General features: G+C 49.6%; 2 protein-coding genes across 7 annotated transcripts in view; one reads left to right on the forward strand and one right to left on the reverse strand.

Annotated features, from left to right (window-relative positions):
- ZNF646 (zinc finger protein 646) overlaps nucleotides 1-1,476 on the reverse strand; it is a 17,425-nt gene extending 15,949 nt beyond the window's left edge. Inside the window, exons 1-3 of one of the 5 annotated variants that reach the window (XM_072597494.1) lie at nucleotides 1,211-1,476; nucleotides 885-1,001; nucleotides 207-265 (exon numbers count right to left, since the gene is read on the reverse strand). The gene's annotated coding sequence lies outside the window, so the exon portion shown is untranslated. Of the gene's footprint in view, nucleotides 1-201; nucleotides 266-884; nucleotides 1,042-1,210 lie in introns of all 5 variants that reach the window. The other 4 variants (XM_072597493.1, XM_072597492.1, XM_072597491.1 and 1 more) reach the window with 4 other exon arrangements.
- On the forward strand, nucleotides 1,458-16,032 carry ZNF668 (zinc finger protein 668). Of its 2 annotated transcripts, none has more exons than XM_072597498.1 (3): nucleotides 1,458-1,546; nucleotides 13,065-13,742; nucleotides 14,504-16,032. In XM_072597498.1, the coding sequence occupies exons 2-3, from the start codon at nucleotides 13,087-13,089 to the stop codon at nucleotides 15,741-15,743; spliced, it is 1,896 nt and encodes a 631-aa protein (XP_072453599.1). In that variant the 5' UTR covers nucleotides 1,458-1,546; nucleotides 13,065-13,086; the 3' UTR covers nucleotides 15,744-16,032. The 2 variants fall into 2 exon arrangements, with proteins under 2 accessions (XP_072453599.1, XP_072453598.1); XM_072597497.1 differs by lacking the exon at nucleotides 1,458-1,546 and adding an exon at nucleotides 2,398-2,607.
- The last annotated feature ends 1,774 nt before the right edge of the window (nucleotides 16,033-17,806 follow it).

Raw genomic sequence — 17,806 nt, forward strand, 5'->3', positions numbered from 1 at the left:
AACTGAATCCAGTTGAACTTGGTGCCCCTCTCCCCACCCTCTTATAGATCTAAAATGGGAAATCATCTTTCTCCGGACACAATGAACTGGTTTTTACCTCTCTCAAGTTTTCTCTCTCTAAAGTCTTTGGTTAAGAATAAAGCTCACTTTTTACCACCCAAGCTAAAATCATGACTTTAGATGTAGTCACACTAATAATACCTTACATGGGCTGCTGGGGATCCAAGTCAGAGCCTCTCTCTATCACTATACTCCAGTTGAGAATCTGTTAGGTAAAAAAAAAATCAGGACTCACTGTTCAGGTAAAGACTTGCCTCTTTAAGCTACCTATACTCGCCACTTTCCTCTTAACCATTTTACTACTCCAGCCTCATATTTTACTAACTTCATATTTTATCTACCCATTCCTATCACCTCCCCTCCTTTCTTCTTTTATTCTTAATCCTTTGCTAATCATGCACTCCCACCTAGTTTCCCACCTAATAAACACTTTATAGGTATTTTTTTAAAAAGATTTTGAGTTCACTTATCCTTTTTCATATTATCCTCACAATAACTCTGTAAAGTAGGGAGTACAAATTTTATCATTCCCTCCTTTATTATAGACAGTAAGCAAGCCCCAGAAAGATGACTTGGCTAAGGACGAACAGTTGATTAAGTGGCAAAGTTAGAGAGTCTTGAATCTCCTGATTCTTAGTCTCATTCTCCTTTCACTATAACCAGGTAGTTCCCAACTTCCCTTCTGCCTCCTGTTCTTATCTCCCTATATTTTTTCCCCTCTTCCTCAGTCAATCTATTACTTTCCCCCCTCTAGACCTCTTTCCCACTCTTGGCCTTCACCATATACTTCACAAGTACACGCACATATACACAAGTACACACACCTCTGATTTCAGCCCTGTCTCTGCTTCAAAAGGCCCTTTCTTCTGGCTGCCCCAAGTGGACCCCACAGTCCTGTTCTTCTCTTAGATCAATCTCAACCGCAGATCTCGAGGAGACAACTTGAATGGAGACATCAGGGTTCCACTTTCTCTACAGGGCCTTCAGACCAGAATGGAAGGTCTTGGGTGCCCCCTCCCCCGCGGCTGCCAATAGTGACTCCTCCACCTTCCGGCCTCCCACTATCCCCAACCCCTTCTTGTGCCCCCCTTGCCCCCCACCCCCACCCAGCCCAGCCCTTCAGGCCCTCAAGTCCCCTCCCCTCCCTCACCTCGCCTGGCCTCTCTGGGGGCGGGGAGAGGACGCTGGTCCCTTTCTGAGCTCCCAGCCTCCAGCTCGCCACTTGACTGGGAGGGGCCCAAAGTCCTTCGTTTCCCTAGGGACTGAGAGTTAAATTGGGGGTGGGGGTGGGGAGGGAGGTCGGAGGATGTGGAGGACGACAACCAGGTTGCGTTCGTATAGGGCAACGGTCGGACGGGACTAGGGGGGCTGGGGGGGTCCGAGTCTCACGGAGGCTGATGGGCCGTTCGCGCGTGCGCAAAATGAAGCCCACTACTCCTCCTCCTCCCCCAGAATCCCCCCCTCAACCGCCGAAGAACTCTGCGAGGTAGGCAGGGGATGGGGGAGGGGGAGGAGGAGAGTAGTCAGTCGCCCGATGCCCACTCAAGTCCCCCCCCCAGGAGGGGGGGGAAGGGTCTCTCACCCACGCGCAAGCGCGCTCGGGCCAGGAAGCCAAGGAAGGGGAGGAAGGGAAAGTGGGGAGGGAAAAGGGAAGGGGAAGGAGGGGGAAAGGAAAGGGAGCTCAGCTGGCACGAGCCCGAGGTCTCCCCCGGCTCCGCGGACACTTCCTATTGTTACTAGGAAACAGGAAGTGTTCGCTTCGCAAAGGCTTCCCAACTAACCTCCGCCAAACCCGCCCCGGTAGCACTTTCCCTTCTTTTCGGCCTGCCCAATGAGACCTCTCCGTTTCTGATGTCAGGGAACGGTATCCAAGGCACAATACTAGCCCCGCCCACATCGCTAGGCATACTTCCGTTTGTCCAATGACTGTTAAACGGCACATCCGGTAGGGTACAGCTAAAAGAGTTCCCGCCATACATTTTTCTAAGAACGGCAAATGATTGCCCCTGTTACACGCTCCAGGTCAGGTGGATCCTTAGACAAATGGCTCTCTCTACTAATAGCTGGTGACACTTCTTATAGGGTCCCCCCACCTTGGTTAGTGATCTTCCTCTTCCGGTGACGTTACCTTCTAAGTTACATGACAGAAGTAGTCACCGGAAGTGTGGCGTGCTTCAAGTCCTTGTGCCTCGCCTAAATCTTTCCCCACCCAATGACGGCTGTGGGGATCCGCTTGGTCCTCGACTTCACTTCCGAGGGTTTTACCCGCAAACGAACACCCCCGATACTGCTTCCGAACCCTCTCTGATTTCATTTCCGTTGGTGCCCGCCTACTCTGAGTCAAATACGTTTTCTCCACTCTTTCTCTCTTTGGGGCTCCGCCTAAACCCTTCCCCCTCCCTCTTAGCGGGAGAATACCTCCACTTCCGGTACCTTGCTCTCCTCCCACCTCCCCCGCTGGGTCCTAGCGCCTGCTCTATTTCTAGCGGGAGCCCCGGCTCTGTCCTCTGGAACTACTGCAGCCGAGAGAGCATCAGGCTCCCCCAGGTAAGAGCCATGATTGCGACCCTGGAACGCGCCCCGTGGAACTTGGGTCATGGAAGTCCCATTGTTTCGGGACGCCATAGATGGACTCAGTTTTCCCATCCGTAAAATGGGAGGGGGTATGTGTGTTTATGTAGACCAGATGCTTTTTCATGGTCCACTGAGGTCTGACATTTTGTTGAGACGGGGACGCTTCCTTGACCCTGAGCCCCGAGGCAGGTAAAACCTTTGACAGTCCGCCCCCCCCCGCCCCCTTTCATTCATTCACACACCCCTGCTGCTCTACTGTGCGGCGTCCCGGGATTACCACCGCTCCCGCCGCTGTGCCCCGGCCCAGCATGGTCCTAGAGACCGCCATTTTGCATGCCTTTGTGCGGCGCGGCACGGCACGGCTGCTCCTTTGGCTTCCGAGCCGGGTGCCGGGCCCGGGGGTGAGGCTCGCTGCATGCGGCTCTCCGCTTCGCTGCTGGACTCCGCGTGTTGGGCAGCAGGGACTGGATGTCCTCTGTCCCCGGTCCTAGTGACCGCCATTTTATAGGCCTCTCTTTTGTCCAGGTTATAACAGCCGCCAGCGTCCTCCCCCCTCCCTCCACGCCCTCCAGCCTCCTTCGGTGACTCGGCCCCCAGCACCCCTGAGGTCTCCAGCGCCCGCCCCTCCTAAACCCGCCTCGGGCGCCGCTGGGGAAGGCTCGGCCTTCTCCACGGCCGCCCCTCCCCCGGTCCTAAAGACCGCCATCTTGCTCGTCTTTGTCCCTTGGCCTCGCGGCCCTTCGCAGCACTCCCGGGGTCGCCTCCTCACGCGAACCCTAACCTCCTCCCCCCTGCTCCCGCAGACCCCTCCTTCCCGATCGCCACATCAGGCCGTAGCGTGAGCGCCGGGAGGGGAATGGGAGGCGCGGGAGCTAGAGCTGGAAGGGACCTCCGGGGCGGTCCGTCCGTCCGGTTTAGCAGACGAAGGGACAGAGGCACCGTTGACGGCCCCCCCCCCCCCCCCCCGCCCCATTTATACTGAAGAGGCCCTGCCGAAGGGACTCAGCCAAGGTCGTCAGTGACCTGGCGGCGCAGCGCCAAGGCCTGAGATCTGGATGCGAATCCCTACCCTGGGAGTGCCAAACGAGGGGAGTGGACGCCAAGGTTTCTTTGTGCCCCTTCAGCTTTACACATTAGAACAAACCCGTGGATTCTTTTATTCCTTGTCCCCCAGTGAAGCCCCCTCTGTGGAGCCCCGGCGGGGGAGGAGCGCGGCCGCCGTCCAGCCCGGGCGGGGGGTGAGGGGGGGAACCGCCCCTCCTCCGGCCCTGGGCTGCCCGGGCTTGCGCCGGTCCTCCCCCTCTCCCCCAAGGCCGCCGCCGCAGCCGGGCGCTCCCTTTTTAAACTGCCCTCGCTGCTCTCCCCGACCCCGCCTCCCGCCGCTCCGCCCGGCCCGGCCGCGGTCCTAGAGCCGGACTCGTCTGCACCTCCCCTAGGACCTGTCCCGGCCTGTCGGGGTCGGGCTTTGTGAGGAGGCTCTGGGGCTGGAGAGGGTTTTCACTTCAGCCTTCCCTGGGTCCTAGAGCCCAACCCTGGCGGGGCGGGGGGAGGGGGGGAGCTTCTCCGCGGACAGCTGGCGCTCCAGCCTGGGTAGGAAGGCGGGGCTGGGTCATCTGGGGAGGTGGGCGTCTCGTCCTGGGTTTGGTGACGCCCTCCGCCCCGCCCCGGGAGCCGCAGTCCGAGGCTGGGACCAGGAGCTGCCGAGGAATTGGGATTTCTGGCCGCTGCTCTGCCTGAAAGGGCCAGAGAGATGGTTCTTGAGAAGATTCGTTTCCACTCATCCAAAGCTCTCGCCTCGGGCTTCCCGCAGGGTCACCGGCGTCAAGGCCACCCCGGGCCTTGGGGATCCTTTAGGTCCAGGCACTAAGACAAGTCACTGTTTCTACCACTAGGCTTTGGTTCCCAGTTGAGTTCTCTGAATCTGTGATCCAGGGATTCCTCATTGGACAGGTCAGGAAATGGATGGTGGGGATGAGATAAGAAGAAACAAGCCGGGAGAGCCAGGTAGAAAGTGGCGCAGCTGGGTTCAAACCTGTATCTTCTGCTGCCCAGTCCTAGACACAGGTTCGAGGGGGTAGGGAACAGGTAAATAAGTGCTTGCCATCCTCCTTACCCCTTTGAAATAACCTCAAGACCATGGTCATACCTTCCAACCCTTGATTCTCCCCCAACATCCTTCTTTCCCATCCTCATCTTTACTGAATTCTGTTTGCCCAGTCTCATATCCTCTGTGCCGAAGAAATTGTCAGATATAATAGGAAACAAATCATCGCTATCCTTGACTAAAGGTGTGAAGTTGGTGAAGGCACCAAATCTACTTAGACCTCATTTTCCTCATCTGTAAAGTGAAAAGGTTGGACTAGATCAGGGGTGGGCAACCTGTGGCCTTCTAGATGCTTAAGTTCAGCCTTTTGACTGAATCTAGACTTTACAGAACAAATCCTTTAAAAGGTAAAATTTGTGTAAAATTCAGATTCAGTCAAAAGGCCACATTTAAGGATCTTAGAAGGCCACTGTCACCTCAAGGCTGCAGGTTTCCCATCCCTGGACTAGTTATCTTCAAAGTGCCTTGTTAGAGCTAAATGATATAGTTCTTCAATTCAGATAATGCTATATACAAAGGTAGGCAGTTGAAATACCAAAGAGCTCATTCCTTCTGTCCCAACACCCAGAGCTCCAAAGTTCTAGAGGACAAGTTTGGCACAGACTGTCATCTTGCATCTCATTTGATTTTCTCTCTCCCTTCTCTTTAACATATGTGCCTTAGTCTAAGTCATCCACTCACTCCAGCACTGCCAAAATTGTTCATGAGTGAATCATAGGATTTTAATTCTGGAAGGAAGGAGATAATTTAGTCCGAACCATCTATTTTAAAGATGAGTTAGCTGAGGCCTAGGGAAAGAGAAGATCTTGCTTTACTATGATCTCATACATGTATCAGTCAACAAATCACTGACAACCTATTTGGGCAAGGCACTATTCTTGGGGTATACAAGAGAAAAGAGAGTCCTAGCCTAGTGAGGAAGTCTAGACACACAAAGCTTAAACAATATAGTGATAACAATGCAGGTTCTTAAAGTATCTTAATGCTTAATAATCTTTTTCCTTTACAGTAATACTGTGAAAATAGTAGAAATTTATTATCCTCGTTTTTATAGGTAAGGAAACTCTGTCCAAGAGAGGTCAAGGGATTTGCCCATCATGTGGCCTTTAAATGTCTGAGCCAGGATTTGAATCCAAGATTCCTGACTCAAAGTCCAGTGACTTTTGTATTGAATAATTAGTACACATTGATAAGTGTTGTAAGAGCAGAATTTGTGGAGAAGGTAGTACTTATTTGAAGGTGGTGTAGGCTTTGGATAACCTATAACCCTCTCTGGATAGGGAAGGTATGAGTGGGGATTAGGGTAGGCATGCCCCTAGGCTCCAACAAATGGGGAAAGGGTGGCAGAGTCTTGAAGTGAGGTACTCTTTATTAATATGACTTTTTGTAAAGGCACATGTTTGTAATACTAGAAAATCCATGGAATGTTTGTACATGTGTTACCCTAAAGACTTAAAGATTAGGGGAGTGGGGCAGAGTGAGCACATGCCTTCCATTCCTGTTCCGAAGAAGGGTTCTGGACTGGAAAGGTTTGGAACTAGAAAATACTAAGGGATTACTGAAAGTTAAATGTGGAAATTTTGATTTAGACCAAATTGGGGCAGGGGTGGCTGAGGATGAAAACAATCAAAGATATTTATCTGCTAAGCAGTGGGGAACTATTGAAGGCTTTTGAGCAGAGGAATGACATAATGAAACTGGTGTTTAGGAATATAAATTTGGAAGGAATGGAGAAGAGAAAGATGGACCAACCCAAAGGACGAGAATTCTCTTGTAGTGGAAAATGATCTTATGGGTGTTGGAGCCTGGCTGAACAAACTCCACTCAGACTCCCTCCCAGATGTGACTGTTCTGTTCTTCCAATCTCTTTCCTCTCCCAGCTGCAAAACCAGCTACCCAAAAGCTCTAAATGGGATCTACCATAATCTCATCCCATTGCCTTCCTATCCCTCAATCCTCTTCCTCTCATCCCAGCTAAGCTGATAATGAAATAAACCGGGTTTGTTAGCAGCAGCTGCCAATCTCATTTGTTTATCCTTTGATCCTCTGTAGGGCTCAGCTGTCTGGCCTGTCCCTGAGGAGGTGGGTGCCAGGCCTCTGTGAAGAAGGGGGGAGGAGATAGGGTGAAGAATAGGAAGCAACCAAATTCTCCCTTTTCTATTCACTTCTACTCTTTCTTGTGGCCAGTGATTCATTCAAATAGTAAACCTTTAGGGAGGGAGCCCCTACTATGTGCCCTGCTCTGACCTGAGTGTTACAGGAGGACATAAAGAAATATGAGGAACACCTGCTGGAATGTTGAGTAAGTATATTGTTCTGAAAAAGACTTAGCAGATACATGAGCATTGTCTTCTAAAAGCTGTCACACTGTTGTGTGGACAAGGACGGACCTCTTCAATATAGCTCCAGAGGGCAGAACTAGAGTCCCTGGGTGAAAATTAGCGTAAATGGCAGTAGAGTTTAGAGGAGGCCAAGACTGGATTCGGCTGTGGCATTTGATGAACTTTTAAGAGAGAAGTGGGTCTTTGATTCGACCTGCGAATTTGCTTGTACTCTGTTGCTCCTGGCACTGTGCCTGGCACACAGCAGCGGTCCCTCAATAAATACTTTTTGATTGAATTGATTGGAGAGGAGGAAAAAGTAGAATGGGGTACATTCCAAAGGAAAGCCCAGAGGCAGATATGCCTGATACTTGTTCAGAGGAGAGCAGACGGAATGAGTAAGCGCTGAGAAAGAAGGCTGATTACAGAGCGCTCTGAATACTAAGCCAAGGAATTTGGATTTGATCCTGTAAGCAATAGGGAGCTATGGGAAGTTTTGACCAGGAGCACAACATGAAGTATGCTAAACATGGGGTTTTAAGAAGTTTTAGGTTTTATTCCACAGAATACTCTTAGGTTTAACTCTGAGAAGCCTTACTGCTCCTGCTAAATTCCACCACCCTCAGCTCAGACGCTACCTTTCTAATACCTCTCTATTTCCCACCTGACTTCCCCAGGATCTTTCAGAGACCATGGTTCCCTTCTTTTCCCTCACTTGTGTTCTATTCATAGTCTTCTTCTATATCCATAGACAGATACTGCTGTGTCTGAAACTTCCCTTCTCTTTGTGTCTCCCTTACCCCAGCTCTGCAGGAGAAAGCAAAGGGGCCAGGGGCTATGTCACTGATGGTGTCCAGCCACTAGGTTCAATAGGTCTGGCCTGATTTGTGGGGCAGAAAGAATCACTGAGTGTTAGAGCTGGGAAAGTTCATCTAATGTAATTTGTTCTTTTTACAAAAAAAGAAAATGAAGCTCAGAGGGGAAGTAAAGGGTCCAAATGTCACATTGCAAACAAGCAGCAAAATTACAGCTGGAATCCAGATCTCTTGAGTCATATCATATTACTACTTATTCATTCAGTGTAATGACCAACTACTATGTGTCTGGTGCGTGTGCGCGCATGCACACACACACACACACACACACACACACACACACACAGCTGAGGGATATGGAGGTGACCAACTGTCAATCTGGCACAAATATGAGAGACAGCTATAATGAAGACAGGACTAGCTTTCCAGTTGAGTTCCAGCTTTTGCCCCTTCTTAGCTGTGTTACATTCAGCAAATGACCTAAACCCTCTGAATCTGTTTCTTCATTTGGAAAATGAGGTAATACCTTCTCTGCCTGCTTCACAGGGGTGTACAAGGATCAAATCATGTGTGCCTATGTCTACATATGTATGTATAGCAGGTGGTGCAGTGGATAGAGCTCCCAGTCTGCTGTCAGGAAGATCTGAGTTTAAATGTGACCTCAGACACTTACTAGCTGTGTGACCCTGGGCAAGTCACTTCACCCTGTTTGCCTCAGTTTCTTCACCTGACAAATGAGCTGGAGAAGGAAATGGCAAACCACTCTAGTATCTTTACCAAGAAAAGCCCAAATAGGATCACAAAGAGTCAGACACAATTGAAATGACTGAACAACAACAAAAGTATGTGTGTGTGTGTCATTATGGAAGCCACAAAGCACTGGGTTGTTATTATAACAATAGAGAATTCTATCAAGAATACAGCTGGCAACCTCTGGACACTGATCAAACTTTATGACTGCTTTCTACTTCTGGTTGTTATCCATGTGAGAACAAATAATGCCATCAGAAGGAACCGTCCAAGCACAACTGAGACTGGTAACGTCCTCCACATCAACCCAAAGATCTTTTGTGCACAGATCCTGTGGGGGGAAAAAGATGGGTAAGAGAAGTAAGCAGTGGATTAAAAAGGTAGACTTTGGTCTTCTAGATCAGGGCTCAAGGAAGGTAGAAGAATGTTATTCTTGGCTGACAGACACAGGAGGGCCTGCTGTACAGGTCTAGGATTTACATTTCTAAAAGGAAAGCACCTTTTGAGAGGTCAACAATCACTTTAATCAAGCACATATATCACTCATTTAGTTCAGGGGAAAAACTCAGCACCCTGAACTTCAGTGACGGTGGGACAATAATAGTATTTAAGGCCTCATGTATATACACAATGTGTATAGTATGGATAATAAACTCTGAGAGCAGGTAAATTTGATCTCAGGTATCAATAGATTTGTTGGAGCTATAACTTCTGGAGATGTCAAAAGAAACATTAGATAAAAGGGACAGTGGAATAATGCCACATCAAGAAGATATGTAATATATGAAAATACACAAACCAGAAATGGGGAAACATGACAGAATTTGGTTAAGGATAGATGGAAGGAGAAATAAATGATAATTTGGTGGGTGTCTTACAAACCATAAATCGATGACCACTGTGCTGGCATGGAATAGGTGGGAGGAGCTTGGGAACAACAGGATGCTTCATGACCAACCCAGACTTTAAAGAGACATGTACAAAAGATGGAAGCAAAGGTAGGGAAATGAGAATGAATGAAAAAGGTGATAGACCCCACAATAAATGTTGATGACAAAAAAGGACTTTTGTTTTTTAAACCATGTTGGGAGAGACATAGTTGGACAACTCATGTGAAAAGAACCCAAATGCATTAGTCTCCTGCAGAGTTCCTTAGGAGTTATTGTTGTGGTGGGGTAACAAAAAAAAAAGTTCAGTCATAAACTTTCCTAAGAGAAGCATAGTGTCCATAAAAGAGAGAGGTGACAAGTCCTCTGAACACTGCTTAGACCACAGATGTAGTATTGTGTTCAGTTCTGGGCACCACATTCTAGGAAGGATTGTAACAGTCCTTAAGCATGTCTGACATAGGTGAACAAGATGGTGAGAGAGGATTGGAGACCCTATCACATAAGGCTCAATTGAAAAAACTAACAAGAGGGCGTAGTAACTATTTTCAAGTGTTTTTCCTGCTTTGCCCCAGATAGATCAACTAGGTATAGAATTTCCACCTAAGAAGATTTTAATTCAATATACAGAATAACTTCCTAACCATTAGAGCCATGCTAAGATCATGAGTTCCCTATGTTTATAAGTCTTTAAGTGGAAGCTAGAAGTGGAGGATGTTATAGATAGGAATTCTTTATCAGTTATGGGTGAAATTAGATGACTGAAGATCCCTTTCAGTTGAGATCTCTGTAGTTACGTGAAATAATATAAAGTAGAATCAAGCATTAGATGTACTTGGTGCACTCTGCCTTTTTATCTGCCAAGTCCATTGTCCTTTTCTTGGATCTTAATTTCTTCAGTATTCTTGCTTTACTGGACACTTCACTAGTCCTTCCTTTTGGAAGCTTCCCTCAGCTTCCTTGGCACTGTATAATCCTTTTTAACTATGAGCCTCTTTATGGATCTTCAGCATGTATCATCCGTCATGGCTCAGTCTTTAATCCTTTGCTCTTCTGACACTCATCATCCTTGGGGATCTCATCCCTTCACTGGTCATTTCTGTGTAGATGACTCCCCCCCAAATATATGTCTCTATCCTGAAGTCTTGTCCAGTCTTGTATTTCCAGCTTCCTCTTGGATGAGATAATATAAATAAAATGTTTTGTCAGTCTTAAAGCATTCTATGAATGTCAGTTATCATAATTATACGTTCTTGTTCTTGTAGCAGACTGTTATTCCCAAATAAACCCTGTGATATTCCACCTCCAGATTATTTTTTCAGATTCCCTAAGCCTAGAATATCTTCCCTCTCTCTTTTCCCCACTTGAATTCCTACCCATCCCTTAAAACCTAATTCAAAAGCTATGAATACTTTGCTGATTCTCACCACCAGCACCCCAGGCTGGTAATGATTTTGCCCCCTGTTCTCAAAAGGTTCCTGATAGCTCTCTAATGTAATAACTACATAATAGAGTGATTTAGAATTAGTTGTCCCTGTATGTGCCTCCACCCTCTGCTAGGCCATAAATTCCATGCGGACAGGGACCTTGTCTTATCCAGCATTGTGCTCTGGGCGCAAGGGGTAATTTAATGAGTGACTGAATGTTCCTAAAATTCAGCATGTCTGAAATGGAATTATTCTCCTGCCATTTCCTAATTTCCCCCATTTCTTTCTGGGGTACTGCTGTTCCCTCTTTCATTCTTGTAGATAGTCAGGAAATCTGGGATTTGGCTCTTACTCATTCCCTTTCCTAATCTCTATATCCAATCTGTCACTAACTGTATTAATTCTTTCTTCAAAGTGATTTTTCCTACTTTTCATTACCATCACTTAACCAGAGTCTCATCACCTCACACCTAGATTACTGCAATAGGCTTATAATTGGTCCCCCTGCCTTTGGTTTCCACCAGACTAGTGCCCCCTGCATTTCTGCTTTGACTCTGTCACTCCTCTGCCCAGAAGGCTCCTCCTTCCTTGTTAAGCTCATAGAGTCCAAAGGTGGTAGGGAGGGAAGGGAACTTGGAGGTCATCTAGTCTAGCCCCTTGATTGAACATTAGTTGGGGAAACTGAGACCCAAAGAGAAGTCACTTGCCCAGGTCACACCAAGGCAGTGGTGAAAACCAGAACGACTCAAACATTCCAAGGAGGAAAATCTGAAACTAACCTTGATTGTCTGGGATTAAGGAGCCTTTTCCATTTTATTTATTTTATTTTTATTATATTTATTTAGTTAGTTTATTCCTTTTCCTTCCCCTATTTACTTCTGCTTCTCCTCCTAAACTGTTAATTCTTCCTTACCTTCTTTGATAATAATACTCAGCCTCACTTTCTTAGACTTAAAATAACCTGTAACTTCCCTGTCATTTCCTATCATATCTGTTTCACTTATGTTTAAAATTTGATTGTGTTTTCCTCAAGGAGGAGCATTATGACTTGCTAATCAAATTTTGCCCAAAATGAATTCTAAAGTCTCCTGTCCTAACACTGTACAAATGAAAAGGGGGTGTGTGGTGTAGTGGTTAGAGTGCAGAAGATCGGAGTTTCAGCCTCAATTCTTACTTATTGCTATTGATGTGGCCTTGGCCCAGTTATTGCCCATATCTAAGTGTCTGTTTCTCTCTTTGTTGAATAGGGGGGAGTGGGAGTGACTAAATAATCTCCAAAGGCCCTTACGATTTCAGATCATATGATCCTACTACATGCATAATGAAATAATCAGAGCAGGCTGCATGGATTTGAACTGATCCTGAAAAGGAGGGCTAGAATTTGGAACTGGGGGTTCGAGTTACCCTGGTTGAACTTCCTGACTACTCCTTCTCAGGGGAAGCTGCTACCTTGGGTCAGCCTTTCCTCCTTTGGGTGGAATGGGGTAGAATATTCCCACAGACTAATTGCCTCCTTAAACAAAACTGCACCTGGTCTCTGAGGGAACCCAGTGACTTCCTAGGGGAGCAGGTAGGCTTAAGTGGCATCTGGGAGACAGCCCTGGATTAATGAAGTAATTATTGATAATTGAATTAATGTCTGCTAATGAAGACTCTCTTGGGGGGAGGTGGGAGGTTGAAAGAATTCCCCTGCCTGACATTCAAGGCCCTGCACAATATGGAGCCACTTTTCCAGCATTATTTCATACAGGACCCGAATCACAAACTTACTCTCCTCTATGGAGACATTCCAGATCCAGGACCTCAGTCAGCACCCAATTGTTCTCCTTTCTAATGCACTGTTGAAATATGTCATTAAATATATAGTGTGGTATAATTTTTTACCAGTGTGTCATATCCCTTTACTGGACTGTAAATTCCTTGAGGATAGTTACTTAATAAATGCTTGATTGACCGTCACAACTGTGTTCTCTCCAGCCCTGTCTGGGTTGTGCTGCCGCAGCAAATATCTATACAGTGAATGGTGGCTTTGCCTGGGGGAGAGGCCCTCCTGGAATGGTTTTCCCCAAGGGGAAGGGTGACTTCCTTTGGGGTGTGATCTAATGTGTGCATTCTCTCCATTCTAGGGGAGGCTCACCCTAAGTCCCCATGGAAGTGGAGCTGGTGGAAGCTCCGCCCCCGCACCCCGGCTATACCCGGGCCGGAAGACGATTCAAGTGCCTCTCTTGCTCCAAGACTTTCCCCAATGCCCCTCGGGCTGCTCGGCATGCCGCCACCCACGCTCCCAGTCCTGGACCCAGTCCCCAGGAGAATGCTGCCGGGGGCGGGGATCCAGGACCCCCTCCAGGGCACCCGGAGGGTCCCGGCAGCGGGGAGGATGGGGAGCCGGCTCCCAAGCCCCGACCCTTCGCCTGCTCGCTGTGCCCCAAGGCGTACAAGACTGCCCCGGAGCTGCGCAGCCACGGGCGCAGCCACACTGGGGAGAAACCCTTCCCGTGCCCGGAGTGCGGGCGGCGCTTCATGCAGCCGGTGTGCCTGCGGGTGCACCTGGCGTCCCACACGGGCGAGCTGCCCTTCCGCTGCCCGCAGTGCCCCAAGGCCTACGGCACCCTGTCCAAGCTGAAGATCCACCAGCGCTGCCACACAGGGGAGCGGCCCTACTCCTGCGCGGACTGCGGGAAGTGCTTCGCGGACCCCTCCGTCTTCCGCAAGCACCGGCGCACCCACGCGGGGCTGAGGCCCTACGGCTGCCCACGCTGTGGCAAAGCCTACGCGGAGCTCAAGGACCTGCGCAACCACGAGAGGTGAGGGGCAGGGGGAGCAGCGCCCTGTCACACAGACGGTCTGGGTTTGATGGGTCAGAGGATTTAAACGGGTTCAGTTTAATGAGAAATGAGGGAGATGAGGTGGAGAGGCTGCCCTTGGATGGACAGAAGGGGAAACTGGGGAAAGCGTGCTGCTTGATAACCATTGTCTAGGGGGGCTGTAGTGGAGATTTGGCCCCGGAGACCCTCGAAAGTCCTTTCCACATCTGAGAGTCTGAAGTAGACGTTTAATTCTTCTACTGAATTAGTAAAAGACTCTAGAGCAGGGGTTCTTAACCTGGGGTCCCAGAAGGATAGATAGATAGATAACCATTTCAGTATAATTAATGTCATTTAATCCTCTATGCTTTATGCATTTAAAAATGTTATTCTGCGAAGGGCTTCACCAGACCACTGAAAAGGGTCCATGATCAAAAAGAAAAAAAAAATTAAGAATTTGTATCCTAGAGTTTGGGATATGGAAGCTAGGGCCCAAACTTTTTAGTTGGGACTTAATCCCTCCTGATTGGTGCCAAGGAGAGCGTTGGGGAATTGGAAGGCAAGGGGCTCAGAACCCCTGTGCCCTGCAAAGGGAAGGGGCTGGGTTCTGATGGTAGAGGAAGGGAAGCTGAGGCAGCAGGACCTGTTTGGGTTCTGCCTTGGAAGGAGGAGTGTAGCCTCTGAAATGGAGCCTTGCTGGTGGGGAAAGATTGAGGCTAACACATTACCCTTGGCCTATTTCCTTCCTTCTCCCCACTTAGGTCTCACACAGGAGAACGCCCGTTTCTCTGTTCTGAGTGTGGCAAGAGCTTCTCCCGTTCCTCCTCACTCACTTGCCACCAGCGCATCCATGCTGCCCAGAAGCCGTACCGCTGCCCCGCCTGTGGCAAGGGCTTTACCCAGCTCAGCTCCTACCAGAGCCACGAGCGCACCCACTCGGGGGAGAAGCCTTTCTTGTGCCCACGCTGCGGCCGCATGTTCTCCGATCCCTCTAGCTTCCGCCGCCACCAGCGGGCCCACGAGGGTGTCAAGCCGTATCGATGTGACAAGTGCAACAAGGACTTCCGCCAGCCAGCCGACTTAGCCATGCACCGGCGCGTACACACTGGTGACCGACCATTCAAGTGCCCACAATGTGATAAGACCTTTGTGGCCTCTTGGGACCTGAAGCGACATGCCCTGGTCCACTCAGGCCAGCGGCCTTTCCGCTGTGAGGAATGTGGACGGGCCTTTGCGGAGCGGGCCAGCCTCACTAAACATGGTCGTGTCCATTCAGGTGAACGGCCCTTCCACTGTGCTGCTTGTGGCAAGTCCTTTGTGGTGTCCTCCAGCCTGAGGAAGCATGAGCGAACCCACCGAGGAGAGCTGGTGGGCGGCCTTACCACCCAGGAGCTGGTTGTGGGGGTTGCACTGCCTGCAGGTACCTCTGTGGAAGGGCCAGCACCTCCTAGCACAGTGGCTCCTGGAGTGGGTGTGGAACTTGGGGAGTCGCAGGCTGGGCTCCTAGGCCTCCCCACAGAGTCAGGCAGGGTAGTAGCCTCCCAGTGGCAAGTGGTGGGCATGACCCTAGAGCAGGTAGAATTCAGGGAATCTGGGACTGGGGCAGGAGAGGCCCCAGCACCAGCAACAGAGGTTGAGAGTGAGGGTGGGCCCCCTACCCAGGAGCAGCCCCTGGGTACTGGAGAAATGCCCCAGAACGTGTGCCGGGAGTGCAAGGAATCTTTCCCAACGGCAGTGGCTCTGCGGCGTCATGAGCGATCCCACCCAGCTCTGCGTCCATTCCCCTGTCCGCAGTGTGGGAAGGGCTTCCTGGACCGGGCAGGGTTACGAAAACACAGCCGTACCCACAGTGCTGTCCGCCCTCATGCCTGTCCCCACTGCCCCAAAGCCTTCCTTAGTGCCAGTGACCTCCGCAAACATGAGCGCACTCATTCCACCCCCCAGCTTCCCCTTGAGCCGCTGGTTGCCCTCTTGGGGATGCCAGAGGAAGGAGCAGTGTGAAAGCCCCCAGCAGCCTGCTTTCCACACCTCCTGACTCACCCCTGTCAGCTTCACTCCTTCCCTGGAGTCCCAGCAGCCACTCCCTGCGATCTGGGGCTTCCTTCTTGTCCACATGTTTTACCTTCTCATTCTCCTCTTAATACTCTGTTAGCACTATCTTTGACTGAGAAGAGGCCTCATTCTCAGAAAATGGGAAGGCTGGAAGGAAGGGATGTGGTGGTAGGAAGGGCAGACAGCCTGAGAGGCCAGCTCCAACACAGTGGCACTTATTAAAAGCTTTGGCTCTGAAGTTTGCTGTATGGCCTGTTTTCTTGAGATTGATTCCTCCTAACACACCCCTCTGCATTCTCTAACTTTCTCCTGAATTCCTCCCCCTCCATGTCCCAGCAAAACCTCAAAGTCAGCAGAAGCGAAACTTAGCTCATCTCTAAACCAACTCCTCTATTAAAAACAGTATCTGTCATGCAGGCTTAGGACCTTAGAGGTACCTTTGATGCTTCTCTGTACAGGTAACTAGCCCAGCTATTAAATCCTGTCAGTTTTGCCTTGGCACTCTTTTTTCGCTATGGCCAGTTGCCAGTCTTGGAACTAGTTGTTACAATATCCTCTATATTCTTAGTCGTGGCTCTCAAAGCTGTGTACAGTGTTGCTAGACTAATCTGACAGTACAGTTCAGATGAAGTTCCCCTCATGCTCAAAAGGGCCACTAGGTGGCACAAGAGATAGAGTGCCAGTCCTGGAGTCAGGAAGACTCATCTTCCTGAGTTCAAATCCAGCCTCAGATACTTCCTAGTTGTGTGAACCCTGGGCAAGTCACTTAACCCTGTTTGCCTTAATTTCCTCATCTGTAAAATGAGCTGGAGAAGGAAATGGTAAACCATTCTAGCATCTTTGCCAAGAAAACCCTGCATGGAGTCATGGAGAGTAGGACAGAACAACATCCCTCTCATTTGAGCCTTACAATAGTGCCATAATGTAAGCAAGACACTATTACCATTGAGGAAATGGGCTGGTTTACCCAAGGCACCAGAACCTAAATCTCATGACTCCCAGTCAAGCTTTCTTTCTACTGTTCAGTCAAGGAAAACCTTCCTGAGGATACAAAGCCCCCAGGTGTGCAGTCCTGGGAAAGGGTGGTGACTCCCAACTGACTGGCCTTCCAGTGGGCCTTGGAATACACACCTTAAGCATCAATATCCCTGCAAGTGGTGTCTGCACATGGCCATGTAGTAGAATGTAACATTTCCGTGATTCAGCATGCAGGTGTCTGTCACCCAGAAACCAGTTTCACTTTGCAGGAGCCTAGTAGGTTACTGTTATAACCATGGTCAGTGTCCCACACCAGCAGCAGCCAAGGGCCTCTAGCAACTAGCAAGCCCTCTCTGAATTCTAGCAATACCTGCTGCTGCCAGTTGTCTGTGGGTGGGTACCTAGACACCCCTTTCATCCCCCAAGATGAGCACATACATGTCAGTCTGGCTCATCCAGTCTCCCCATGGACCTTGCCCTCCCTCCCTCCACAGTCATTACAGCGTGGTCAGGCTATGTGCTCTGGTTCCATAACCCATGAGCCATGGCATACAGAGGTGGGAGTCATGGACACTTCACCAGCTGCAATTGGCCCTGAACATAGGTACTGAAGGTGAGTCAAAGGTTCCCCAAGGCTCCAGCAGCTCATGTAGTGGAGCTACAGAACAGGTGACCAGGGCCAGCACTGAGCCCAAGGTGCTCAGTCAGTCCTCTAAGCGTTCAGGTCCTCGGGCATATGGAAAGATATTGGCAGTGCTCCTGCCTGACACTTTCAACTCTCTATAGTACTGGTGGAAAACAGCCCACAAACCCAGCTGTTGAACCTCATCCTGACAGCCCTGGAAAGGAACCAAACTCTGCCCTGGAGCCCTAGCCAAGCAGAAGGCAGTCTAAACCTGCAGTGCCACTGTCAAGAGCCAAGCGCAGGAATGCAGGGCAGTGAAACTGAGGGGGTGGTCCCCATTCTGGAGAAAGCACCTTCATTCCATAGGTTGCCACTGGCGGAGGACGTCACAGCAGGGAGGCTGGCGTGA

Source organism: Notamacropus eugenii, chromosome 3 (assembly GCF_028372415.1).
Source record: "Notamacropus eugenii isolate mMacEug1 chromosome 3, mMacEug1.pri_v2, whole genome shotgun sequence".
Taxonomy (NCBI): Eukaryota; Metazoa; Chordata; class Mammalia; order Diprotodontia; family Macropodidae; genus Notamacropus; species Notamacropus eugenii.